At 44.3% G+C, this 27,219-nt stretch overlaps 1 protein-coding gene across 4 annotated transcripts in view; it reads left to right on the plus strand.

Moving 5' to 3' along the window:
- Positions 1-27,219, plus strand: part of GSK3B (glycogen synthase kinase 3 beta) — a 226,812-nt gene that overhangs the window by 96,448 nt on the left and 103,145 nt on the right. For all 4 annotated transcript variants that reach the window (XM_075905473.1, XM_075905448.1, XM_075905459.1 and 1 more), the window contains exon 3: positions 26,272-26,355. In XM_075905473.1, the coding sequence (XP_075761588.1) occupies positions 26,272-26,355 (84 nt within the window). The remainder of the gene's footprint in view (positions 1-26,271; positions 26,356-27,219) is intronic.

Genomic DNA, 27,219 nt, shown 5'->3' on the forward strand with positions numbered 1-27,219 from the left:
TAAAAGGCATAGAAAAAGTCTTAGAGTGCTGCATTTTGATGTGAATTATTTACTGTCCAGATGATACATTAAGCCATATCTACATCTTCAGCCGCACATCATTTTCTTTCAAGAAGTAGTTTTTCTTATGATGTTTCATTCTTACAGTTAGGCCCTGCATCATCTTGTAGTGCTTACACTTGACACATTTTTCTTTCTTTTTAAATATTCCCAGATAGGGTCTCTCTTACACCCAGAAGCCATGAAGTTTTTCTGTGGCAGAAGTTGGGGGAGTATAGGAAGCTATGTGTGAGCTGAATAATATCTTCCCCTTTCCTTTCCATTCCACTCCACTATTGCTTTCTGTGCTGCCTCCATCCTTTCATATGTATTGTCTCTGTTTTCTAAGACCGTGTCTAATCCTGTGCAGCTTGTCTCTCTTTGCTCATGTGGCTTTAGTGTTCTGAGAAACAGAAATTGAAAGCACAGCCCGGAACTTTCAAGGAGCAAGAGTTAGTAGTTAGGCTGGACAGACCAGAGCCATTAATGAGACCGTCATGGGATGGGAAACCTGGCGCCCTGCGGATTCAGAGAGGAGAGCCTCTTAGGTCCTGTCAGGATTGCGCCACTCCATAATCATTCCACCTGTCTATGACCCCAGTCAGCAAGGCAGTAAGGCCCAGTGGCCCAGTCAGTAAAGTAGTTGAGGCACCAACCCCTTTTGGGGATCACTGGGATATGGTAGGGGGACCCAGGCCATCCCTCTCAACCGGGGCCCCACGCAGGGCCCTGTCAGTGTGGAGTGTGTCCCACCACTAACTCGGGGAATTCACCCAAAACACGCTGTGCTCCACAGAGTCCTTCTGGCTTCCTGCCCTGGGCTTCTTCGTACCCTGTCTGATGGCCAGTGTCTTCCCCACTTGTGAGGTCCAGGCTAGTAATTTTCTTCTCCCCTCTTTCTCCCCCGCCCCCCTCCGGTGGTTCTTCCTGGCCTGGTTAACCCCTCCCAAGCCAGTGAAGAGTCACAGAGACTAATTAGGAAACTAAAGTTAGTTTAACTTCTGTGCCAGGGAAGATAGTGGAACAGGTAATTAAGGAAATAATCTGTAAACACCTGAAAGGTGGCAAGGTGTTAGGGAACAGCCAGCATGGATTTGTAAAGAACAAATTGTGTCAAACCAATCTGATAGCTTTCTTTGATAGGATAACGAGTCTTGTGGATAAGGGAGAAGCAGTGGATGTGGTATACCTAGACTTTAGTAAGGCAATTGATATGGTCTCTCATGATATTCTTATCAATAAACTAGGCAAATACAACTTAGATGGGGCCACTATAAGGTGGGTGCATAACTGGCTGGATAACCGTACTCAGAGAGTAGTTATTAATGGTTCACAATCCTGCTGGAAAGGTATAACAAGTGGGGTTCCGCAGCGGTCTGTTTTGGGACCGGCTCTGTTCAATATCTTCATCAACTATTTAGATATTGCGTAGAAAGTACACTTATTAAGTTTGCAGATGATACCAAGCTGGGAGGGGTTGCGACTGCTCTGGATGATAGGGTCATAATTCAAAATGATCTGGACAAATTGAAGAAATGGTCTGAGATAAACAGAATGAAGTTTAATTAAGACAAATGTGAAGTGCTCCACTTAGGAAGGAACAATCCGTTTCACACAGACAGAATAGGAAGCTACTGTCTAGGAAGGAGTACAGCAGAAAGAGATCTAGGGGTTATAGTGTACCACAAGGTGAATGAGAGTCAGCAGTGTGATGCTGTTGCAAAAAAAGCAAACATGATTCTGGGACGCATTTACAGGTGTGTTGTGAGCAAGACACGAGAAGTCATTCTTCCACTCGACTCTGCGCTGGTTAGGCCTCAATTGGAGTATTGTGTCCAGTTCTCGGTACCGCATTTCAAGAAGAATGTGGAGAAATTGGAGAGGGTCCAGAGAAGAGCAGCAAGAATGATTAAAAGTCTAGAGAACATAACCTATGAAGGAAGGCTGAAAGAATTGGGTTTGTTTAGTTTAGAAAAAGAGAAGACTGAGGGGGGGGACATGATAGCCGTTTTCAGGTATCTAAAAGGGTGTCATAAGGAAGAGGGAGAAAACTGGTTCACCTTGGCCTCTGAGGATAGAACAAGGAGCAATGGGCTTAAACTGCAGCAAGGGAGGTTTAGGTTGGACATTAGGAAAAAGTTCCTAACTGTCAGGGTAGTCAAACACTGGAATAAATTGCCCAGGGATGGTCTAGACTGTATTTCGTCCTGCCATGAGGGCAGGGGACTGGACTTGATGACCTCTCGAGGTCCCTTCCAGTTCTAGTATTCTATGAATCTATGATTGTATGTGTAGGATGACTGTGATGCAGTGTAATTGTCATTAATTAATTTTTAAATGAGAAATTAAGTATTGTATTAATTTTTTAAAAATCTGATTTAAATAAAATCCAATTTAAATAAAAGTATGATTTTTTTAAAAAAAAATCATTGATTTTTATCCACCCTGCTAATTTCTAGTATAAAAGGTCTTTCAAATATCTTAATATAAATACTTCAGCATGGTGCAGGTATTCGAAGAATGAAACAGCTGGGGTTTGGTAGGGGAAGATTAATCTCTTCTTCTCTCCAGGAAAAGTGTGTGTTTATGGTTTTTTTTTCCTGATAAAATCTGTTTTTTCACAACACTGCTGGAATTAGGTTGTGTGGTAGCTGCTGTCTCATGCTTTTTATTAGTGTACTGGGTGTCTCTTATTACGTATAATTGTCTAATAAATACAGTGCTTAGCAACTCAGAAAAATCTTATATCCAGAAGATCGGGGCTTATTTTATTAATGGATTACTACAACTTGCTCCTGCTGTGATGGGAGGTTACAATGGATGTTGCAAATACTTTGTATAATAGCTGGATTTTGGGTTTTAGGCTTGTGTGGTGGGTTTTTTCTTCTTTTAGCTCTTGAAGTTTAAATCTAATAACTAAGACTGCCTACTATGGTTTCCTTAAAGTGGAAAGTAAATATAATACAAGAGTTCTGCAATGGCAGCCTCTCTGGGCTATGACCTTATTCAGATGCAGCCATTCTCTGGGAGCAAAGGGTTGCCCTTCAGAACCGTGGTGTCCTAGCCGCTAGCCACACGTGGCTATTTGGCTGGTTGAGTGTGGCTAGTTTGCTATTGCAGTAGCTGCTTTACGGCTTCAGAACTGGTTGGTCACCAGCTTTAGAAAATACTCTTCTGGTTAATAATAATAATAATAATAATAAATAATAATAATATCTGAAACCAAGTTATAAAGCCAGCTGGCTATCTGTGAAGCCAAGAAATAACCATTTGAGCTCCTTATAATTGTTATACCGGACATTAGGGATGTAAAATTTTGATGAATTGGCTGATTGACTAGTTGATGCAGTTTGGATCGACTATTCGATTACTCGATTACTCAACAACCCCAGGGCTGTTGCTACACTTCAAAGGCAAAAGCACTGCAAGGAGCACAGGGCTAGCAAAGGGACTCAAGCAGTCCTCAGCTGAACTGGGCTGCACATGGTGTTTCAAAGCAGCAGTGCCGTGTGAAGCCCGGGGTCTGGCCCCGGGCTCTACGTGGCACTACCATTTTTGAAGCACCCCCTCCTCTCCTCACACCCTTGCTGCCTCTTTCTGATAGTCAGCACGCTAGTCAACGAGTCGCTTTCCTCCCTCCCCCCTCTTGACTCTATCTGATATGCATTTGCTTGTCTGATAGTTGACTAGTTGTTCACATCCCTACTGGACAGAAACCCGGACCTTGGGTTTGCATTCCAGTTTTATTCCTTCAAAGTAGGGATCTAATTACTATGTTGGTTACACAGTAACTATTCATGTAATCTAGAAAAATCAGCAGTTCTTATGAATGTGCATATTGTCAGTGGATGATGGAAACAGCCAAGCTGAGGTTAGCAATGGGCTGTTCACCAGGCACTAAATGTGAAACAACTTTTTGGAAATGATTGTGTGGCAGTTTAGTAGTCTAAACGGTCAGTTGGAGTTTGTGTCCTTAATTTGCTCTCCACACTTCGAGTCATCAGGAGTTTAACAGTGGTATTCTCAGTCTCCTCAAAAAGGTCATGCTGCTCTGAAGCATATCCTTTTGCCATTCAGAAATAGGTTGTAGTTTCTGGTCTGGCTGGGGTTCAGACAGACCAATCTTTTCACGTGAGGATTTGTAATGGGGCAGTAAAAATTAATAAAAGGGAATTGAGACTTGCAGTATGAAACAGGGCACACAGCCTTCTGTCATCCTTTCATTCAAAAGAATTTCTACACGAATCGCCACGTAGTTTTACTTAGAAAGCTAGCGTGTTCCTGGTGACCACATGCCCATCTGACAACTGCCACTTCCCTTCTGTGTGATTAGGATTTAAAATCCATCTAGTGTTCAGGGAGTTAATATTGCCAGAACACACACATGTTAATTTTAAAGGTGGTTTCACTGCACATTTAATTACAGCCCTGATTGATATGAAATGTGGACCGATCAGGCTTTTCGCTGGCTGACCGTTCACTCTTAGCTCCAGCTACATTTGCTTGTATCATCCAAGTCTGTTGGTTTGGACTGGGGTACAGCCAAGTGTGCTGTGCATGCTGATCTCATGAGGCGGACTGCGGCTGTTGCCTCATTCTGAACTGATGCTCACCTCTGTAATCTGAACCTGTGCCAGAGCTGAAAGTTGCTGTGTGCACTGGCAATCTTTGGCTAAAATGTAGCTAGTATACATTGCTTCGTCTCTGACCTACTCAGATGTTTTGCATTGGTAGATTTTTAAACTAACGTCCAAAAAAAAAAAATTGTCCTATGACCTACCATTCCTCACAGTCTGTGTTACGGGATCTGGGTCATGGGAGGTTTTTGGGTACTGTGGGATTTGTGGCTGGGGGGGTGGGGAAGCTGGTGCCTTACATTGCTTTTATTTACATAAAATAAAAAGTGCTGATATGTCTATTTACATTTTAAAGACTGTATGACCAGCAAACACATGTACAAAAACATCTGATTTTTTTTTTTTTGGTTAGAACTACAAGTTAACCCTCTGTAGTCTGGCAACCTCGGGACCTAACCGGTGCCAAACCAGAGAATTTGCTGAGCCACAGGAGGTCAATATTGTCTTGCAGCATTACCAACACTTCCACTGCTTACTGTGCTTTTAGAAGACATTAGGAGTGAATAAGAGCTAAACACAACACTGAGACCCAGGACTGGCGGCTGTAAGCAAACCTTATGGGACCATGGGAACTGTGACCACACCCATGCTAAGTGGAGATCTGGCTAACTAAAATCATGCCGGACCATGAATGTTGTTGGACCAGAGAGTTGCTGGACTAGATTTAACCTGTACCCTCTTGTGATATATGTGCTGTTCAGTGGCAGGTCTTGGAGCAGAATCCTGACTTGAGCTGTGCTGCAATTACACTAGATTGAAACAAAAAACAGGACTATGTAGCACTTTCAAGACTAACAAGATGGTTTATTAGGTGATGAGCTTTCGTGGGCCAGACCCACTTCCTCATATCAAATAGTGGAAGAAAATTGGCACAACCATATATTACATTGCAGCCTCTGGGAGTGGGGCACTCCCTCCGCCCTCCCTTCCCCCCGCAGACAGGTGCTGCTGCCACGAAGTAGTTTCTGCTCACAGTAGGCTCACCGTGGACAGAGGCTGCTCTGTGGGATGTGGAGCAGGTTTTGTCTGCAAGGCATTTGGACCCCTGTGGATGGGGCAGAGTTGGGGGGGGGGGGGGCGGGAGAGAGCAAGAGGCAGCACCGTTGAGAAGGTGCAGAGGGTAACGGCTCCTGCTCTCTCCCCACTTCCTGCCCCGATAGAGAAACCGCAAAGGAGGGGGGATAGGGGGGAAGCGGGTAGTCATCAAGATTAACTGATAAGCCTAGGTTTATTGGTTAATCATATAGTACAGTACACATTAACATCCCTAGTTGACCTGCACTGAATGATGGCTGTTCTGTGATTGTTGCTGGCTTTTTTTATGTCTGAATAAATATCATTATTCTTTTCCCTAGTGGTATCCTGTATGAACCCAGACAGTAGAGGTGATTATAATATGAGCATTGATTGGCCTTGCACACTCTCTGTTCAGAGGCTTACTATTACTAATCATTCATTTATTCCTTGGGACTTGCAAGCCCCATGCTTACCCCATGAGACCTTTGGCCTTGACTGTGTTGGAAGTTTGCCCCAATTCCATCAATCAGTGGTCTGTACTAGTTCAGATCCCAAACATAGATGAGAGAGACCATGATTCACACTGGAATTTATACCTGTTTGAAACTTGTTGTCTGCCGTTGAGAGGTGCATTGGTGACTAGCCAACAAGTGCTTGATTTGGGCAAAATTCCCAATCCAGGGAAGCTGTCAAGGGATGCTAGTTGAACCAGGGACGTTAAATAGTTAACCAGTAAGGCATGAGGCTCACTGGCATGCTTACCTGTGAACTGGCTCTGGCCAATGAACTCTGGTGGCAGCCATCTGTGCTGTGCTGGAACAGCTCTGGCTCTGTGTGGGAGAAAGGGCTAGCAGAGCCTGGTGGCAGGACCTCACCATTGCAATGGGGCCATGTGCTGGGCTGAGCGGCAAGACCTACAGTAAAACTGTTAACTGGCTAAGATCTCTCCTTTAACTAGTTAACCATTTTAACATCCCTACATTCCTTCCTCCCCCAAGTTCTATTTCAATGGCAGTTTGGAATAAACAGGGAAAAATGCAGGATTCTTCAAGATGGACTGGCATTTGCCTTTTGACAAGGAACCAGGTTCTTGATTCTTAGTTTGGTGTTTGTTTTATTTACCTATATCTTTAGAGATCAATTAACATAACCTGTTGTAGGAAGTAGGGACAGCATTCAAAGACCAAATAAAGAGGAATGTTTCATGAGAAGATTTGAAGCGTGAGAGAAGTGTTTGTTGCTCGCTATCTGTATATAATCTCTTAGGTTAGGCTCCTAGGGTACGTCTAGACTACATGCCTCTGTCGCCAGAGGCATGTAGATTAGGCTACCCGACATAGTAAAATGAAGCGGCGATTTAAATAATCGCCACTTCATTTAAATTTACATGGCTGCCGCGCTGAACCGACAAACAGCTTTTCAGCTGTTTGTCGTCTCAGCGCGATAGCCTGGACGCGTGGGTGTCGACATCAAAGGTATTTGTCGACCACCCAGGTAAGCCCCCTGGGATGAGGTTTACCTGGGTGGTCGACATATACCTTTGATGTCGACACCCGCGCGTCCAGACCATCGCGCTGAGCCGACAAACAGCTGATTAGCTGTTTGTCGGCTCAGCGCGGCAGCCATGTAAATTTAAATGAAGCGGCGATTATTTAAATCGCCGCTTCATTTTACTATGTCAGGTAGCCTAATCTACATGCCTCTAGATGTACCCCTAGGCAGATTGCAGGAGTTGGGCTCTGTTAGTGCGGTTTAGAGAGAACTGATTTTGATTGTATTGCCAAGAGACAAGCAGAATGTTTGTCATTTGTTATGGCCTCTGGAGCACTGTGGCTTAGTCTCTTGTCTGATGGTGCTGCATCTGAACACTGTAAAATTCACTTTCCTGCATCTGTGGCATACTCTGATTTCTTACAGCAATCCAGGTGCTCCGATTATAATTCCTCTCTGTAAACAGGTCTAGCTACCTGAGGTTTAACCACCTCAAATTTCTGTTTGTTTGTTTTACAGTTTGTGGGGAGGGATCTTGCTCTTTAACAGGAAGGTGGCTTGAAAGAGAAGCTGTCCCAGAGGTTTAAGAAATAGCACGTCACAGCACATCCTATATGTATTAAACCCTTACAGCTAGCATCTGGTGTGGCAGATCATGGCAAAGGTGATAGGGACAGCATATGTCTTTGCTGCCAGGCTCCAATATAAAGGCAAATTGTACCTTTCTTCTTGAAATGTGCTAGTTGGGAGGAGGGGCTTCTTACCTAATCAAAGCTCTTTTGGAAATACTCTGAAGAGCCCCAAGGTAGTCTCCTTTCCTTAACAGGTCACAAGTTGCATTCAGCTATTTTCAGCCACTGTGGCAAGGGTAATTTCCATTACCAGGCATATCAAGATGGAGAGGGAGGAGAGCATACGTATGTGCAGCTCTGCTCTTACATTGCTTGATGTTATCATCACTCAGGACCGAAACTGAAGAGGCACTGTCTCTTCTCTTACTATATTAATAGAGCAAAGTCTTTTAGCCCAGCCTCTCGGATGTCCAGAAGCACACTAGGGATGTGAGTGGTTAACTGGTTACCCAGTAAGCTGTAGGCTTATTGGCCTGTTCACAAGATAACTGGTTAACCAGCCCAGCCAGCTGGAACCTGCCTAGAGCCATCATGATTAACCAGTTAAACGAATAGTTAAACGGCTTAACTATATTAGTGCATTTTTATATCCCTAAAGCACACGTGGGGCTTCCGTCACTGGCCGCGCTCAAGGAACAGAAGATGATCTGCTTGTTGGCTCCACTTGGTGACAGTGGAGAAAGTTCAAAGTAGCTGTTTTGAAGAGGTAGCTTCCCTTTCAGAGCAGCACCTTTCGTAGGCATGCACACACCAACCCCTGTGGAGCAACCCAGGTGGGCAGACTGAGAAGCAGCTCTACTTGGCGTTCCCCTAGTAGAGAGGTAGAACAGACCTAACGGGGGGAGCAAGAGCTACATGAATACCAGGAGGAAGCACTTGATTAGCAACCCAGCCATGATGAGATGAATCAATCCTCTCTTGATTCATTCCTGTCTCCACCTTGGAAATCAGTTTCTGAGCTCAACATCCCCAGCTAAACAAAGGCAGCTTTGTTCAAACAAGAGCACAAACCCAACCTTGTTCCTCTTTCCCTCCTTGTCCTAGTCTTCATGGCCCCCATTGCAAGGATTAAGAAGGGGATCAGAAGTTCCCTAATCTGCAAGATCTCATCATCACATCCCATAGATGCCCTCACCATACAGAGCAATGTTCTGCAGTTCAGAAGACACTCTTCCCTCTCCTCCCCCCCGCCCCCCCCCCCCAATAATTCTAGATTCAGTGGAGCTGTTCACCATTCAGGCATCCAAACGAATGTAGACAGGGAACATACCTGTTGCTTCATCACTGCCCTGCCATACTGGGTCAAACCAAACGTCCACCTAGCCCAGTAGCCTGTCTTCAACAGTGGCCAATGCCAGGTGCCCCAGAGGGTATGAACAGAACAAGTAATCAAGTGATCCATCTCCTGTCACTCATTTCCACCTTCTTCTAAACAGAGGTTAGTGACACTATTCCTACCCATACTGGCTAATAGCTGTTGATGAACCTATCCTTCATGAATTTATCTAGTTTGTCTTTGAACCCTATTAGTCTTGAATTTCACAACATCCTCTGCCAAGGAGTTCCACAGGTTGACCGTGTGTTGTGTGAAGAAATACTTCCTTTTGTTTGTTTTAAACCTGCTGCCTCTTAATTTCATTTGGTGACTCCTATTATTTGTGTTATGGGAAGGAGTAACTAACTTTTATTTATTCATTTTTTCCACATCAGTCATGAGTTTCTAGACCTCTATCATATTCCCCCCCTTAGTTGTCTGTTTTCCAAGCTGAAATGTCCCAATCTTAATAATCTCGCCTCGTATAGCAGCTGTTCCAAACCCCTAATTATTTTTGTTGCCTTTTTCTGAACTTTTTCCAGTGCCAAGATAAACCTTTTTTGAGATGAGGTGACCGTATCTGCATGCAATATTCAAGATTAGTTAAGCCGTTAACTAGTAAGCATTACCTGTTAACGGTTTGTAGTTTGGAGCCCATCCCCCATTGGTTAACCAGTTAAACTTCCGGTTAAATGGGATTTTACATCCTTATTCAAGATGTGGGCATACGATAGATTTATAGATGTCTTATTCTCTATCCCCCTTTTTAAAGATTCCTAACATTGTTGCTTTTTTGATTGTTACTGTACAGTAAGTGTATGTTTTCAGAGCTATTCAGTTACTCTGTGATCTCTGAGTGGTAATAACTAATTTTGTCTTCATAATTTTGTATGTATAATTGGGATTATATCTTCCAATATGCATTAATTTGCATTTATCAACATTAGAATTCATCTGCCATTTTATTGCCCAGTCACCTAGCTTTATGAGATCTTTTTGAAGCTCTGCAGTCTGCTTTGAACTTAACTATCTTAAAGTTTAGTATCATCTGCAAATTTTGCCCCCTCACTGTTTACCCCATTCTCCAGATAATTTAAGAGTATGTTGAATAGATTGGTCCAAGTACGGGACCCCTGTGGGAAACCACTGGTTACCTCTCTCCATTGTGAAAACTGAATAATACAAGACCTTGGATGGGGATAACATGATCTGGGGGAGGCTGGAGATGGATGATCATGATGGAGAGAGAGAAGAAAAAGATGCAGATGTGTGGGAGGGGGCAAGGAAGGTAGTTACCTTTAGAAAATTGAATCTACCTGCAGTTCTCCTCAGGTCAGTCACCAAAGCTCAAAGAGATTCTTTTGGAATTGAAACATGGGAAGATCCTATAAAGCCTTAATCTTACAGGACACCCAGGTTCTGCCTGTGGGGAGTGAGGTATTCGTTACTTTTGCAGAAGTGAAGCCTCTAGCAGACCCATTAGAACACTGTTCTCTATATAAGACACAGTTGTGTTCATGGAAAATCAAGGAAAATTGTGACAATCTCCAGAGAAGCCAAAAGAGCAGTGCTAGTCTAAAGATGGACAGTCTATACCGCCAAGGTTTTTTTGAATGTATCTTGGATTTACAGCAAGGACGGCCTTAGCCTTTGACAGCACTGGTAAAATTATTATGAAAGTTTTGCTTAAAAGATTCCTGGAGGACAAAGGCAAGAGCTCTGAAATGACTGCAGTTTTTATTGTTCTTGTGTTAGCTCATTTGTCGGTTACAACCATGTAACATACTAGTGGTAGAAATGTAGCCGTGTTAGTCTGGTGCAGCTGAAACAAAAAACAGGACTATGTAGCACTTTAAAGACTAACAAGATGGTTTAATAGGTCTTGTTAGTCTTTAAAGTGCTACACAGTCCTGTTTTTTGTTTCATATAACATAATACTAATTCATAGATTCTGAGGCCAGAAATGACCATTAGTTAAACCCATCATGTGATGATGCATGCACCTCCTGTCTGAGAGTGCGGGGTGTTCATAGGGGTGGTGTTGACACCGCTATTACCACTCCCTGTCTGTAGGTGACCAAGTCAGTCTGTCACCACAGAGCAGTGCAGCTTAATAGCTAGAATCTGTGGAGCAGCCCTTGCTGGCAGGGCAGCATGGCCTTAATGGCCAGAGTCTCTACAGCAGTCCTGTGGCTGCAGAGTAGGGCAGCCTAATGGCCTGAGTCTGTGGAGCAACCCCCTTGGTTGCAGGACAGCACAACCTAATGGCCAGAGTCTGTGGAATATCCTTGGGTTGCAGGGCAGTGTGGGCTAGTGGTCAGTATGAAGAAACTTTTGCTAGATGGTGGGATTGGGGTGGCAGCAAGTGTTCCCTGTAAGCTAAGCTCTTGGGCAGCCACCCAGGCGAGATTCAGGTGCCACTCACCTGATTGACAGAGCATCCACAGCCAGCAGTATTTGTTTCTGTTGATGGTACACATCTGTATATGCCTCGGTGCACATAACATAAGGTATTCCACACATGAATGAAATTAGAGGGAATGTTGGTTGCAGCCCCGGTATGGGGCCTGGGTTCACCTGACTCTCCCGGGCCCTGACACTGGGCTCTGCTAGGAAGGCAGGGAAGCCCAATGTAACATGCCAAGCTCACTCAGGTAGGAGATACCACTCACACACCCTCTCTGAGTCACTTCTTACCCTCTCCAGCAGGGATGTTAGATATCGGGTAATAGAAAAGTGGAGTAACCGCATTAATTCTTATCAGTTACTCAACTATTCTATAGTCTCGGGGGGCAGGGCTGGCACCCAGAACCCCCGGCCACTTTGCGTTGCTGCCCCTCTATCTGAGAGCAGGTCTGTGAGGGGAGCTAGTTTAAAAACCAGATCCCCATGCAGACCTGCTGCCCTGCACTGCTTTCTCTGATACAGTGTGGGGTGGCAGCAGCACCTGTCTCCCAGGAGATGTGGAGCAGCCACTATTCTGGAGGAGCTCAGACTCCCTGCGGATGGGCTGCTTTGCGGCAGCCTCCTTCGAGCTGGTGCTTGGGGGAATTGGCTTTTAAGACAGCTTCCCCTAGCACTGACCCCTAGCTTTGCCTCTAATACAGAGGCAGTGGGGGGGGAAGGAAGGGTGATTGTAAGTAGTTAAGCCTAGGCTTATCAGTTAATCATCTAGTTGACTAGTCATTGACATCCCTACTCTCCAGTGGCATGGCAATCCAAGGGACTTTGGGGTGCTTCAGGTCCACAGCACATGTCACTCCCCAGAGATCCACTGGCTCTGGAAGCTCATTCCATTCTCCTGGGTCTCTGGCTCCCACTGTCTGGATCGATGCCTGGCTCACCACTGGAGCTCCTGCAGCAGGGCGGCCTTCTCCAGTGTCCAGACTGGACTGGGCTAATTTGCTCTCTTTTGTATTAGCCCAGTCCTTGGAGCATACCCAGTATGGCTAATGGGGTGGAACCACTTCATTTCACAGGGTATTTACCCTTCTAGCTCAGTGTGGGGGTATGGACACCCTATCACACATGACCTCATTTGTTTCAGCAAAGGAATTCTGTAGGTGAAATAATGGGCAGTGGTTCATTCCTGTGTTGTAGTTTGAGTGAATTGGAGAAAATTCAGTACATCTTGTCTGTTCCCAATAACCAGGGCCTGCATGAGGCTGAAAGGGTTTAGTGTCTTTAAAGGCTTGTTTACACATGTAGATAGATGTTCTTGAATAATTCCACGTGGAACTCTTTTATTCCAGATTAAGAGTACAGTGTTACTGTTACTTGTTTAGGCAAGTCTTGGTGCTCATGGCAGATAAAACTAGCCTCACTGAACTCCTCTGAAGTTTTTAAACAATTGATCTCAGAAAAATTGAAGGAACTTCCTGAATGCTTATGTCTAGATGACTTGTTGATACAAATATACAGTTACATTTTGTATAGCTGTTCAGCAGCTTTTTCATTCACTTTTCTTGCACCAATTCAAGTTGGATGCAGGCTCAGAAGCAGAGAGCATCTAAGAATAAAGGTATTTGTCCCTGTCTCAGAAGTCAGAAATTAGGTGAAAATGAGAATAAGCAAGCATAGCTCCATTTCCTTTAGTCTGCTTTAACTATTTTCAGCAAAGGGTTACACTAGTCAGACTAGAGCTATTGGCAGGAAAGGTTTGTCCCAGAAAGCAACTAGTAAAGAATAAAGGAAGCTAGGGCGTATGTCAAGGAAAACGGGGGAACTAGGCACAGTACCTTCCATTCGTAATCAGTGTCTTGATCAAGAAGAAGTTCATGCTATGACTAACATTGTGAACCTCTGTTGTAAAGAAAAGCTGTTTCCCTGGTCTAAAATAGCAGAGTATAGTAATTCTAGCCTGTTTCTTGCTTGTGCAGTTCTAAATCAATTGCAGCTCACTTTTGTGTGGAGATGTAAGGGGGAGACAAGAGAGAGAGGTTCTTCCAGAAGGCTAGAAAAAAGATGTGATGCAACCTTTATTTGGTATATTACAAAATTATAATAATAATCTGAACCTCTATCATTGGAATATGGGATGAGCAATCAGGTTAATTTTAAATAACAAGCTCTATGGATTGCCTTTGATATTCAGGGTAGGAAGGGAGCTTTAGAAGTGAAAGAATTATTACTGATGAGGCACTTTTGCACCAACAGATTTTATAATTTTATCACCAGGGTGAAAGTAACTTACATTTCTTGTGGGTACTGTTGTATTGTCCCCCTTTCCGGGGAGGAAGCTTAGGGCGAGAGGTTTGTGGGGGAGGTGATAAGACAATACTTGTAAGAAATGTAAGTGTGGGGTGGAGTGCAGGGGGTTGAGGTGGGTGAGAGGAGCTTAGGGCAAAGAGTGGGAATGTGGGGCCTACAGGAGTCAGAACAGAGAGCTGAGGTTGTGGGTGGGTGCAGGAGTCTGGGTTGAGGATGTGAGGAGGAGCTCAGGGCAAGGGGCTGTGGGTGGTGCATGAATCAGGGTTGGGGGTCTGAGGAGGGGCTCAGGGCAAAGGATTGGGTTATAGGGTTGCTACTGATGCTGCTTGTTCTTCCCCTTCTATCACTGTCAGGCTGAAGGAAAGCACACTGTGTTGGGTCAGTCACTCCTCTGCCCCCTCCCTGCACCAGCTGGGAGGGAGAAGATTGCAGGGATGCTATCTGCTTTCCTCTCACTCCCTGACAGAAACAGAAGGGAGACAGCAATCAATAAGCAGTGTCCATAGGAGTGGGAGGCAGCCTCTCCCCTGCCCTCCTTTAAAGGGCATGTGGGGGGGAGTTTGGGGCTGTGGCAGTCCCAGACTGGTGTGGGGCACACTCCTAGCCAGCCCTTTCACATACCTGGCCACTTAGCATGGCAGCCTGCAGGAGAGCCCTGGGAGTGTGCACTGCCTTACTTTCACCTCTGTTTATCACCAAGAAAAAACATAGTTTAATTTTCTAGATTTATATGTAACCCCTGCCCCGACCCTCTTTAATTTGGGTATTCGCTGAATACACAACTTGCAAATAAGTTGCATATGTTGTAGCCCCTTAGTGTGTGCAGTGTTTCTCAAAAGAATGTGTGCTTCAGCTGCTCTTTACTTCAGTGTAAATGAAGCTTTATTTTGTTCTCCATTGTGGAAAGTGGGAATGAGGGTTTCACATTCACTAATGCCTAGTGATACCATAGTTCTGGTTTAGACTAGCTGTGCTGTGGTTTGTAGCTATGATAAGGAAAAGGTTGTAGAAATTTGGAAGCCTACAACTTGGAAGAATCTTTCTGGCCACACATACTTGACCCCCCCTATTTTTTAAGTCCTTTTTATACCTAGCCTTTTGCTTTGTTTCGAGAGAACTGGTTTTGTGGAATTGTTGGTGGAAGGTATTCTAGGATAAGGGTTCTAAAACTACTTGCACTGCAATCCCATTCTGACAATAAGAATTTCTTCACAATCCCAGGGGAACTGAAGCCTGAGCACACCTGATCCTTGCACCCCAGGCTGGAGGGCCAAACCTGAAGCCCAAGTCCTGCTGCCACAGGTGGAAGGGGCGACAGGAGTAGGACAAAGCTAAACCCAAAGGGTGGGGAAGCTGCAACCTGAGTTCTGATGCCCTTGGCTGAAGATGCTGGGCTTTAAGCGCTGGGTAGGTGGGCACCAGCAAGTATAAGGTGTTGTGACCCACTTTGGGAACCTGACTCACAGGAGCCGCATGTCTTGGCACATTGGATTGAGCATCTGAGTCACTGGCTGGAATGTTGCTTCAGGAAGGCAAGAAAGGAATTATTGGGTATGAGCAGAGGCCTTGTGGCTTTTTTCATTCACCACATGTTTTGCATGTGTTTCTGAAATGATTTTGGTTGCACTGTATTTAGACAAGCATTTTATCTGTTATAATTATGTGTAAGATTGCCATTACTAATGTATGTAATAAGGCTCTGTAAACTATGAACGTTGGTTTCATATGCTGTATTCCTTTCTCATTTTCATATGCTGATTTTCATTCATCTCATTTTCTCATTTGCACGTGCCATTTTATTTGGAGCTTTTCTGTTTATTTCAAAAGCTCTGGTTTGAGTGATCTCAAAGGCAATAATAGTCATTGTAGTTGTGAACTATGAGGTAATATGCTGGGCTGTAAAATGAGTGGCTATTGTGTATTTAAACTCTAGTCACAGAAATATATATGCTTGAAGTACTAATATGAGAAAAATGGAAGCTTAGAAGCTTACTACTTTTCATATTGTAGCATTAGACTTTTTATTTTAATCATAATTGTAGTATGTGTTCCCTGTCACAATATCTTGTCTTGAGGGGTAGTTGAGTTGGTCTGTATCTGCGAAAACAATGAGCAGTCCTGTGGCACCTTTGATCAGGGGTGGGCAACCTTTCTTTGGGTTAGGGACCTCTGACCCACAAAAAAATCAGTCGGGGGGGGGGGGGGGGGGGGTGCAGCACAAGTGAGAAGCAGAGGGAAAAAAACCCTCACCGTGGTTCCTGATAGAGAAGGAGAAAGACGCTCCGCACATTCCCCTCACAAACCAGAGCCTGGGGGGAGGGCAGCCTAGTAGACTTTGTGTACTCCATCCCCCAGAAGGACAGCAGGGGGGCTGGAGCACCAGTGTGGGCTCCCCTATACTGTGTGTATGGGGAGGGGGGGGCTTAAGGCCTGAGGTTCCCAACCCCTGCCTTAGAGACTAACCCATTTATTTCGGCATAAGCTTTTATGGGTAAAAAACACTTAAGTCAGCTGCATGGAGTGACAATAACTGTTATTTCACAGCTGTTTATGTATTCCTGATCTAATTTGGTCAGGTTAGCAGTGATTCAGAAATTGGCTAGGTTTTACTTTAAAGAAATAAAAAATGCTTCATTTTATCCTGTCAGATTCTAGCATGTGAAGTGCTAGTTTTACTGTGTGATTGATTGAACTCTCCTGTCGCCACTCAATAATGAGCTGTTCCTGGAGCTGCAACCGATGGTCAGAGAGAGTGCCTAAGGAGTTGGAGGTGTCAGAGCAGCAGAGATCAGGCTTGTACTAGAATGAGATACTGACACACACTAGAACTTGTTCCAGTGTATTATTATATTGCCATCAGGTATACAGATCCTAAGATCATGAAGCAACAGTATGAATTGGTGTACACCCACTTATTCAGGGGTTTATAAAAAGACTGCTGAAGTAATAGTAATACTTGTTTTGTGCTTTACACATTCAAAGCACTATACATTGATTTATCTTCCAATACCTGTGGAGGTATGAAATTACTACCCCCATTTTCCAGTTGCTGAAACAAAGGCAAAGAGGAAATTACTTGCACCAGGTCATGTAATGAATTGCTTCTGAGCTGGGTTTCGATCTCAGAACTTCCAGACCTCCAATCTTGTGCTCAGGACTCTAGTGTTAATGTGAACACTTTGAAAACCCTCCACAAAGAATACGACTGTGGTGTCCAACCAGTTCTGAAGCAATAGCCACATGTGGCCAGTGTGTTGAACACCACAACAGTGTTTCCGTTAAACTGCGTGGCAGCACAGCTTCGCAGGTGATTAATCAGCCCTGGCAAGTCAAGGCTCAGGGCTCTGTGCATAGAGCTGACTGACTGGGCAGGATTGATTAATATCACCCGTGAAGCTATGCTGCTGTGCAGTTTAGAGGTAACACTGCACCACGGTATTAAGATCTCTATCATAATAGAAAGCTCTGAATCAGGGCATATGGAGCTTCTTGTATTTATGCTCAGTGGTTCCGATTTGACCTGTTTGTCTAATGACTAAAAGCTGAAGCCATATGATGAATGTCCAGCGGATAGTGTGAAGTGTTGATTAATTCATTCTTCTTTACAGTGGATAAATGTGCCTTTCAGAAAGCAGCCCCAGAGTTGGTAATACAGTAAAAGCTGCGCTATCCGGCCCTCTATCAACCAGAAAGCTCTATAAATGGTAATTTATGTTCTTTATTGAAAGTCCAGTTTATAGTCTGTTTGGTGTGGGGCCAGCAGACTTCCTACCTGGCTCTGCATTTCCCCCACCCTGAGCGCATGAGGAACAGCCACAAGAGCGCCATTCATTGATCCTACCCTGAGCGCTGCCTCTACAGCTCACTGGTTGGGAGCCACACCCTCTTCCCTGAACCCCCTCCCACACTCAAATTCCCTCCCAGAGCCTTGAGCCCTTTTGCACCCAAACTGCCTCTCCAAGCCTGAACTCTGCATCCCTTCCTGCATTCTGAACTCTGCGACCCCAACCTGGAGCCCCCTTCTACATCTTGAACCCCTTATCTCCAGCCCCTCCTTGGAGCCTTCCTGCACCCCGAACCGCTCATTTCTGGTCCCACCCTGGAGCCCTAGCCTAGAGCCCGTATCCCCCTCCCACACCCTATCCCCCTGCTTCAGCCCAGAAGGGGCCCCCCTCACATTCTGAACTCCTAGTTAGCCAGAATATTTGACTTCCTGCCACCCCTCCATTTCCCCAGCATGTCAGGTAATATAGCTTTTAACATATTTGGTTCTCTTTTAGCAATTTTAACAGAGGTCAGGGGCAGAATGACTGGTTGTTTCCATGGATTTGCCACAGTTACTGGGACTTTTGATTAATCATTTATCTGAGCCTCAGTTTCTTTATCTACAAACAAAAATAATGGCAAATTTCATAATGGTGTTGTGAAATGCAACTAATTTGTAAGGTGTTGTATAATATATGTATACCTTTATTTAAAGTCAGTCAGTGGCAATGATAGGATTAAAACTCAAGGTCTCCTGACTAGCACTTGTACTTAATGCTATACGGCAGAAGATTTTGAAGCAGGAGACCAGAAGCTTCTTGAACTGAGAGTCAGAGACATACACACTTTAAGACCTTCATAAGATACATGCAAGTCCTAAAGTTTGCATAGCAGTGATTGGCAGGGCAGGTGGAAGCTCTGATGTATGGCTTGTGAAGTCTTTTTTATACAGCACTATTTATTAAAGCAGATGGTAGCTATGAGCTGTTAGGCTTATGTAAATATTTCTTAACAAAATTCTCTCCCTCCCAAATCATCCCAAAGTTAATCAGAGGTAACTGTGCTAACAAGACAAATTTAATATTTCTAAATCAAGATGTTTTGGCTGGGCATGTAACAAAGAAAACCCCCCACCAGAAGTGGAACTTACCTGAATTTCCTTTCTCTCCCATTTACTTCAAGTGTTGCAGAAGGATTTTTCCTGGGCTAAGATGCTGCATCCTAAATTTCAGGTAGATCAATTGAAAGCTGGTAAAGTTAAGGTTTAGGAATACATTTGAAATTGGATGTGTATAGAAAGCTACCTTCAGCTCTAATTTTATAGCAACTGGTCTCTGTTTAAGCTCGAACATCTTTTGCTACTGATACACTACACTATCTTCTATAGTATATGACAGGGATGAGATAATGTACACGGTTAAATGTTTAACCAATGAACCTGAGCTATAGGTTAACCTTCACAGTTACATGCAAGGCACCTCCTTCTCCACTTCACCTGGTGCTGCTGCCTCTGTATCAGAGGCAGCAGCATGTGGTGGGGGGAAGTAGGTGGGTGCCGGTGCTAGTGGGGAGCCAACGTATGCAGAGTCACAGCCCCACTGTGTTTAAACAAACGTTCTCCTCCCCCCCCCCCCCCCGCCTTTTTTGTAACATCACTAGTATATGAATAAATTCAGGTAGAGGTAAAAGAGTTGTGGCAAAAAGAACATGGGAGAACTGATTAGGGCATTGACCACACTCATAAAAGAGCAAAGCTATGCCAGTTCATCTGCTTTTATGTTCTTTTCCCCATTCACACTTCAGCCTTTCATTTATTTTTGTTTTTAGAGTTTAAGCTCACTGGGAAATTGATTTGTCTCTTGTTTATCCAGTGCTCACTGTGGGGCTCCAGTCTATTCTCAAACACAGTTATTTTTGTCACCGTCTCACTTTGTCTTAAGTTTTTTTGAAGCAGGTACCATTGTCATCTGTCATGAGCTAATGCACATTTATTGTGGTGTATAAATGTATTTTAAATTAATGGCTTTTTTGGAGTGCTACAAAGTGGAGCTGTGTAGTCACTAACAGTAATTGTCTTTATTCTGCCAAGCAAAACAGTGTGTCCTTCTGATCTGTATAAATCTTTTTAGGCTTTAGTTGGTAGAAGTGAGATTTGAATGCATAGTTGCCTGATTCCCAGCCTGGGGAGCTGCCTTAGGCTGCAGGAGTGCTTGATGCAGAAATGCGTTCACCTGCCTATCTCTTCTTGCAAAGCAAAAATCAGATTCATAAGCTCTAGACAAATGGGTTCCAAAAAAAGGTGGAATCACCTTGTAGAATTTCTGAATTAGATTATTTTTGATTACTTACTTGTACCTACCCATTCTGCACCAAACCAAAATGAAAAATTCAAATTTTGTCAGTTAATGTTTGTTCTGTTTTTTAATACCACTTCCCCCCCCCCCCCAAAAAAAAAAAAACCCACCAGGACCAAAGTTGTTGAGTGCAAAAAAAAAAAAAAAAACCCTCCAAGGACTTGCCCTCCCCCCCCCCCCCCCAATCAAATAAAACAAAACAGCATGTCCCCTTTAAGAGTGAGTGCAGGGATGGGAACAGGGGAGAGCAGTTGATCACTAAGACCCAGGGGAAGCATTACTTGGGGGGGGGGGGGGAGAGGCGCTGAGTGTTTGTAGGGTTGCCAGGTGGCTGGCATCTTCACTTTCTGGCCGGGGAAAAATTCAGCGAATACCGGACATCTCAGGTATCCAGTATTCTCTGAATTTTTTTTACCTGACAGGAAGCGAAAATACTGGACTGTCCAGGTGAATACCGAACACCTGGCAACCCTACTTTAGTCTTAGGTTGGAACCCAGCAGCTCCGCAACTTCCAGCTCTCTGACTACTAGACTTTAGATAAGTTTACTGTTTATCTAACCTGTTTTCCCCCCTCCCCCCATTATTCCCTCAGTTATATCCCTTAAAAACCAAAACCCTTGCATTTTAACCACAGTGCCCAAATAATTTGCTAGGCTCCCTGGAATTCCAATACTGCCTTACTTGCAGACTTTAATCCCAGTTTGAGAGAATGCACAGTGCATACCACAAAAATGTGCACACTGCAAGATCTTAAGTCAGAGACCTAGAACTCAAGCTTCTTCGATGGACAACAGCCTGAGTGATTTCTCCAACCCTGAGATTAGGTCTCCATGACAGTATACTTCTTCTGCAGTGGCTTCTGACCAGGCATCACACCTACCCACTGTAAAGGGTCCTCTGGCTAAACAGCCTACCAAATGTAGTCTGCAGGCATCATTTCAGAGAGAACCTAAAAAGAAGCATTCTCTAGGCAAAAAAAAAAAAAGGTCCTCTAAGCAGCTTTGCCAACCAACATCAGTACCAACTCAGGCTTGTCAGCTGTTCCCATGGATTTCCCCGCCAGTACTGATACTTCCTACTTGGCCATATTGTGATCCTTGGTGCATTATAGAGCCCAAACTGAGGCTCCACTGAAGACCACAACTCCTCCCACTACCCAGCCTTCTTCACCCTCTGTTCCTCTGCACTTGGAACCACAGGAGGCCCTGGACAAACTGAAAGATGCCCTTGAAGGAGATGTCATGCTGCCCACGCACATTTCGTTATCTTCCCCACATGAGACGACAATGCTTCCATCTCCTACTACCAGGGATGACTTTTTCATTTCAAGATCTCTTCAAGAAAGTGGCAGACTCTCTTGACATTTCCCTAGCTGAACTACCAGTGTCTCAGTATAAACTGACTGATATACTCCATGCACTCCATCAGCCAAGATTGCTTTTACCAATTAACGCAGAAGTCATGGGATCCATCAAAGGTGCTATAGCAGATCCCTACCACGATTACACCTTACTCTAATGGGTGTACAGAAAATATCTAGCAGCCAACAGTGTGGAATTTCTCTTCAACTGCTGAACATTTTAAAATGTTGGTCGAGGATTTGACACTTCTCTCATCGTCCCAATGTTATAAATCATACCATCTATTTGACCGCTGCCTGTTACCATACTACCCCACCTGGCAAAATATCACTGACAAATTTGTCCTAGAAATTAGACCTCAAAGGATACTCCATCCCTTTTACCTCTACCTCACCTCTTTAGTGGTGGAGATAGTACATCACAGAGGTAAGCAGGCACAATTTAAATCCACACCATACTAGGGATGTTAAAAATTGTGACTTTTAAGTCCCTGCAAGCACCAGCTCCTGTTTCTTCCTCTCCACTGCCTCTTTATTAGAGGTAGTAGTGTGGGAGGGCAGGTGGCATCACGGAGCCAGTGCTCAGCCAGCTTCTCCCAAGCACCAGTCCCATTTGCCCCCACTCCCCAGAAGCACAGATGTCCCCCCCCCCCCCCGTTGCCTCTGGTATAGAGGGAGCAAGGGGTGCGTAACCGTTAAGATTAACCGATAAGCCTGGGCTTATCAGTTAATCATGTAAACACCTACATACTAACATCCCTATACGATAAGGATTGAAAATGACTAGACATCTTTGGATGAAAATCCTATTAATCAGCCTCACTGCAATTTTGCATTGCCAATTACTCCACACTTTTGGCAAAACACCCCTACAACCTGTTCGATAAAATGAGGATCTTTATTGAACAATTGCCAAAGGACACATGCAACCAGTACAGGGGAAACATCACAGAGGGCTTGCTCATAGCAAAGACAATGTTGCAGGCGTCCCTCGACTCTACAGATATGGCCACATGATCCCTTACAATTGTTGTGTGCTTCATCTCCTGGCTCCATCTCTCTGGCTTCCCTAATGAGGTACAAAACACAGGGACAGAAATTGTTTGCAGACCTCACTGATGCCTTGCTGCATGCACTGAAAGATTCTTACTACCCAAAAATGCTGGGCATGTATGCCCCACAACCTAGAAGAAAACGACACTTCTACACACATTTCCATCCTGAACCATATTTAGATGCAGTGCTCTCATGACCAGTGCCATTCTGGACCAGACATAATTGACCAAGCCATCAACTTCATGGCTGTCATTTTAAAATGTTGGTTGAGGGTTTGACACCTCTCACATCGTCCCAATGTTATGAAGTGTACCATCTATTCTACCACCGCCTGTTACCGTCCTATCCCACCTGGCAAAATATCACTGACGGATGGGTCCTAGGAATAGTCCTCAAAAGATATGCCATCCCTTTTATTTCTACCCTACCTACCCATTGCCTTTCCTTTTCCCTTTTCAGGGATTCCTCGTATGAGACCCTGTTACAACTGGAGATAGCTTAGGTGTTACAACTAGGTTCAATAGAGGAAGTACCAGCTTAGCTCAGGGGAATGGTGTTCTATTCCCACTACTTTCTCACACCAAAAATAGTTGGTGATAGAGATCCATCCTCAATTTTTTCAGAGGGTATACTTAATGAATTTTGGTACATGGTCACAGGTCGGCTCCATCCCTGGAATGGGCAGAGCCTGAGGTGGAAGGTGTGGGGCTGGAGACTAGCCTCCTCCCCAGAGCTGTCTGGGGCAGAGGCTTTGAACTGGAAACACAGCAAACGGCTCCCAGCCCTGCTGCTACTGTGCTGCCTGGCACCTGCCAGGGATTGCTGCTGCTATTTAAAGGGCTTGCAGCTCTGGCCCCTGCTGGGGTAGTTCCATTACTGGAAGCCATGAGCCATTTAAATAGGATCCTGTTGTCAGAGCCAATACTTGGAAATTTGGTGGCATGGGCCGCAGGATATAAATAGGAAGCAGTCAGATGAAGTCTGCGGGTTGGATCAACGTGTTGGGCAGGCCAGATATGGCTCCCAGGCTGCATCTTGCTCAGCTCTGCCCTAACCTAACAGCTAAAGTGTATTGGAGCCCATCTTGTATACAAGCCAGGGCAAATTCCATGGGTAACAGCCAGATAATGCCTACTTGGACATCCCTGAAGTTTGGGGGCACACACATCAGAATATATGATCCAGAATTGATGATCAACAGCAGAAACATTATTACATATATATATCCTAGGGCTTCAAACAGCGAGACAAGCATGCAGATCCTTTTCCTGTTACTTCACAAAATTGTCAAGGTCCTCAAGACAACATGGCGTGCATGTTCTACATAAACTGCTAGGGCGGAGCACGGTCCTATCTGCTATGCACAGAAGTCACATTCCTATGGCAATGGTGCATAATCAACCACACAAACATTTCAGCAGTATGCCTATCTAGGCAGCAAAATACAATTGCAGGCCATTTGAGCAGGCATTTCTGCCAAATTCATGAATAGGAACTGGATTCCCACGTGCTGAAAACCATATCCCAACATTAGGGATATCCAATGACAGATCTCTTGGTGACGGTTGTCCATTCGAAGTGTCCAAAATACTGCTCGCAAAAGGGACTGGGAAGTCACCCAGTTACTCTCTGGGGGATGCCTGAATGGGACTCACTGCTCCTTTATGCATGTCCTCCTATCCCACAAATCCGCCGAGTACCATACAAAATCAAACAAGACAAGGCAGGAGTTCTATTAATAGCACCCACGTGGCTTAGATAAATCTGGCTCCCCTACCTAACTCAGCTTTCAGTATTCCCCCTGTTATCTCTTCCACAAATTCCTTACTTTCTGACCCAGGATGCAGGGAGTCTCCTCCATTCGCGTGTCACAGTCCTCCAACTCTCAAGGCATGGCCTCTATATGGTTAACAAGGGCTTAGCTACATTGCTCTGAGAAGGTCAAAACAAGAACCGCAAACCCAGTATGAGCAAAGCATACGATCAGAAATGACACCGCTTCTGCAAGTTGATGTATAACCTAGTGCCTCTCACCTCATTTGGCTCCTCTGCCCAGAGTGTTGGACTACATCTTTAGCCTCAAACAACAAGGACTCGCTAACTGTTCCATTGTAGTACATCTAATGGCCAACTCCATGGGGCATGACAGAGTCGACAGATACCCTACATTTGCACACCCAGCAATTAAACAGTTCTTGAAAAGGTGAAAAAAAAGTCTTTCCACCAGCCCATGCTTATTTGGGACCTTAACATAGTGCTATGCATACTGACAGGCAAAGCATTTGAGCCTCTATCAACGCGTTCCTACTACAGCTCTTAATGAAAGTATCCATCCTTATCAGTATCCCTATCACTAGGAAAATAGTGGAACAAGCCACCATCATGGCAGACCCCCCACACCTCCATATTTCAAAAAGACAAAATCATTTTACAGTCACATCCAAAATTTCTCCCAAAAATAGTATCACCCTTTCACATGAATTGACCCATTTACTTACTGGTATGCTTCCCAAAACCTCAGGCAGATGCCAAACAGATCTCCCTCCGCACCCTGAATGTTTGTAGAGCACTAGCGCTTTATGTAGCGAGAACAAGGACGTTTAGGATATCATCCCATTTCTTCCTATCTACTACCAAGTGATTCAAAGGGGAAGCAATATCCAAACAGACTTTCCATGGGGATCTTACAGTGTATCCAGTTATGCTACAAACTGAACAACGTTCCAGTTTTCTGTACAGTTTGCGTGCACTCCACCGGAGCCATTTCTACATGATAGGTCTATCTTAAAAATGTTCCCATTACAGACATTTGCATAGTGGCTTCCTGGACCTCAGTTCACACACATTCTAAACACTACGCAATAGAACAATTTTCCTCAGCAGACACACTGTTTGAACAATCTGTATTGTTTATGGCCCAAAGATAGATCACGAAGCCTTTCCTTCCTCAACAAGATAATGCTCCATAATCCCCTAATGTGGAACACCCAAAGGGGGGCACTCCTAGAAGAAGAGATGTTTATTCACCAGGTACAGTAATTGAGCTTCCCTCTGGTTGTCCCTGTGGGTGCTCCACAACCCTCCCTCTTCCCCTCTGCTTCAGATCAACATAAGACTATCCAGGGTAAAGAAGGAACAAGAGGGATACGTAGTACCTATTTTGCGCTATCACCCAGGGTACTGCTGCAACAAATCTCTAACTTTAAGCATCAACACATATAATGTGGGGCACCCCCAGGGACAACCATCTCAAAGAACCTCAGTTACTACACCAAGTGAATAACCTTCTCTTATAAAGCTTAGAAAATACAAACTGAAAACCAACTCTGAGTTTGAATACAACATTTAGTGCATCTGCTTGTCAGCAGTGAGCTGTGGTGCTTTTGACTTCTTGAGTTGGTTGTTGAATTACAGTGCTTTTTGTTGTAAGAAGGTCTATACCCTTGAATATTATAGCTAAAACAATGGGAGAAAGAGGAATGAGGAGAAACATATGACAGACTAAATTGCATTCAGTGTTTATGTCAAAGGGGCTACTAACATTCCTTTTTTCACTTCCAGACCTTTTCTGTTCAACACCCCTTTCTGAATGTGTTCCTGATTCAGTGGCTTTCATGTGATTTTGGTCACTCTATTGTAAGCTGGCTCCCTGCACGTACTGCTCCTGCTGCCCCACAGCAGCAGCAGCACTGGGAAGTAGGTAGCTCCCCAGAATTCAGACCAGGAGCTGATTATGGCTGTGTAGTGATTTGGGTAACTGATCATCCTTATTGGTTATCTGCTTACACAGCTGCACTCTTATATCCCTAGTGCACACTATACTGTTTCACCACAATTTTGTGCTGCTTTTTTTAGGAAACAGTTTTTCTAACTTTATGGTGCTTTCTCTTTCAGAACCGAGAGCTCCAGATCATGAGAAAGTTGGATCACTGTAATATTGTCCGATTGCGATATTTCTTCTACTCTAGTGGAGAGAAGGTAAGTTAGAATCCAGTGGCTACTTAGCTGTATTATAGTAAATACTATACTCTTTTCATTCTTTAGGGATATTAAAAACAGTTGGAAAAATAAGAAAACAATAGTAAATGTGCATACCATGTACTTGGGTGTTACTTAGCTGAAGAGCAGCAGATTTGTAAGGCAGACCATGTTAGAGCTGATCTTACCTTCTGACTATGAAGGTGTAGGCCATAAGCACTTTCTTTGGCTATTATGCAGTGATCAGTCTTGATTCCAGCAGCCTTCTGTTTGGATCAAGATGAATCATTGCATGCTAGGAGCTGTGGTTTCTATAGGCTTCTCCTCTTCATTAAATATATGAGCGCCACCAGATTCTTTTTAGAACCTCATGTGTTTACTCTTGGTCACCCTTTGTGTTATACAGGGGTCAAGTAAGACTACTGGAGTATCTTCAGTTATGAAATCCATAAGCTTACCAAAAGCTGTAGCTAATGATGTAATAAATGTAATGATGTAAAATAACTGGAAAATGTAGAAAACTTTAACCAACCAACCAAAAACTTCTTATTTAGAATTGGTATCAGAAAGTGACATCAGAAGGGTGTGCAAGAAGTAGGCCTTGAGTTTCCCTCCCTTGCCCCTTTTCGGTGTCTCTGCTGTTCCAAGATGGTGGGGCAGGAGATTGCAGGGAGTCTAGCCTGGATTTTCTTACTTTTCCCATTGACTGGAGAAGTATTTGCCTTGTGGACATAATGGATACATAAGGCTCATGTGGGAGAGGTTGTAGTCAGGGGAAAGTTTAATCTGGCTCTCTTCTTCCTTGCCATGGGCTACTCGGGTAGTTCCCTGGAATTTTGAGTCATGCAGATACTATGTTCATGT

This window comes from Pelodiscus sinensis, chromosome 1 (assembly GCF_049634645.1).
Source record: "Pelodiscus sinensis isolate JC-2024 chromosome 1, ASM4963464v1, whole genome shotgun sequence".
In the NCBI taxonomy this organism is placed as follows: domain Eukaryota; kingdom Metazoa; phylum Chordata; order Testudines; family Trionychidae; genus Pelodiscus; species Pelodiscus sinensis.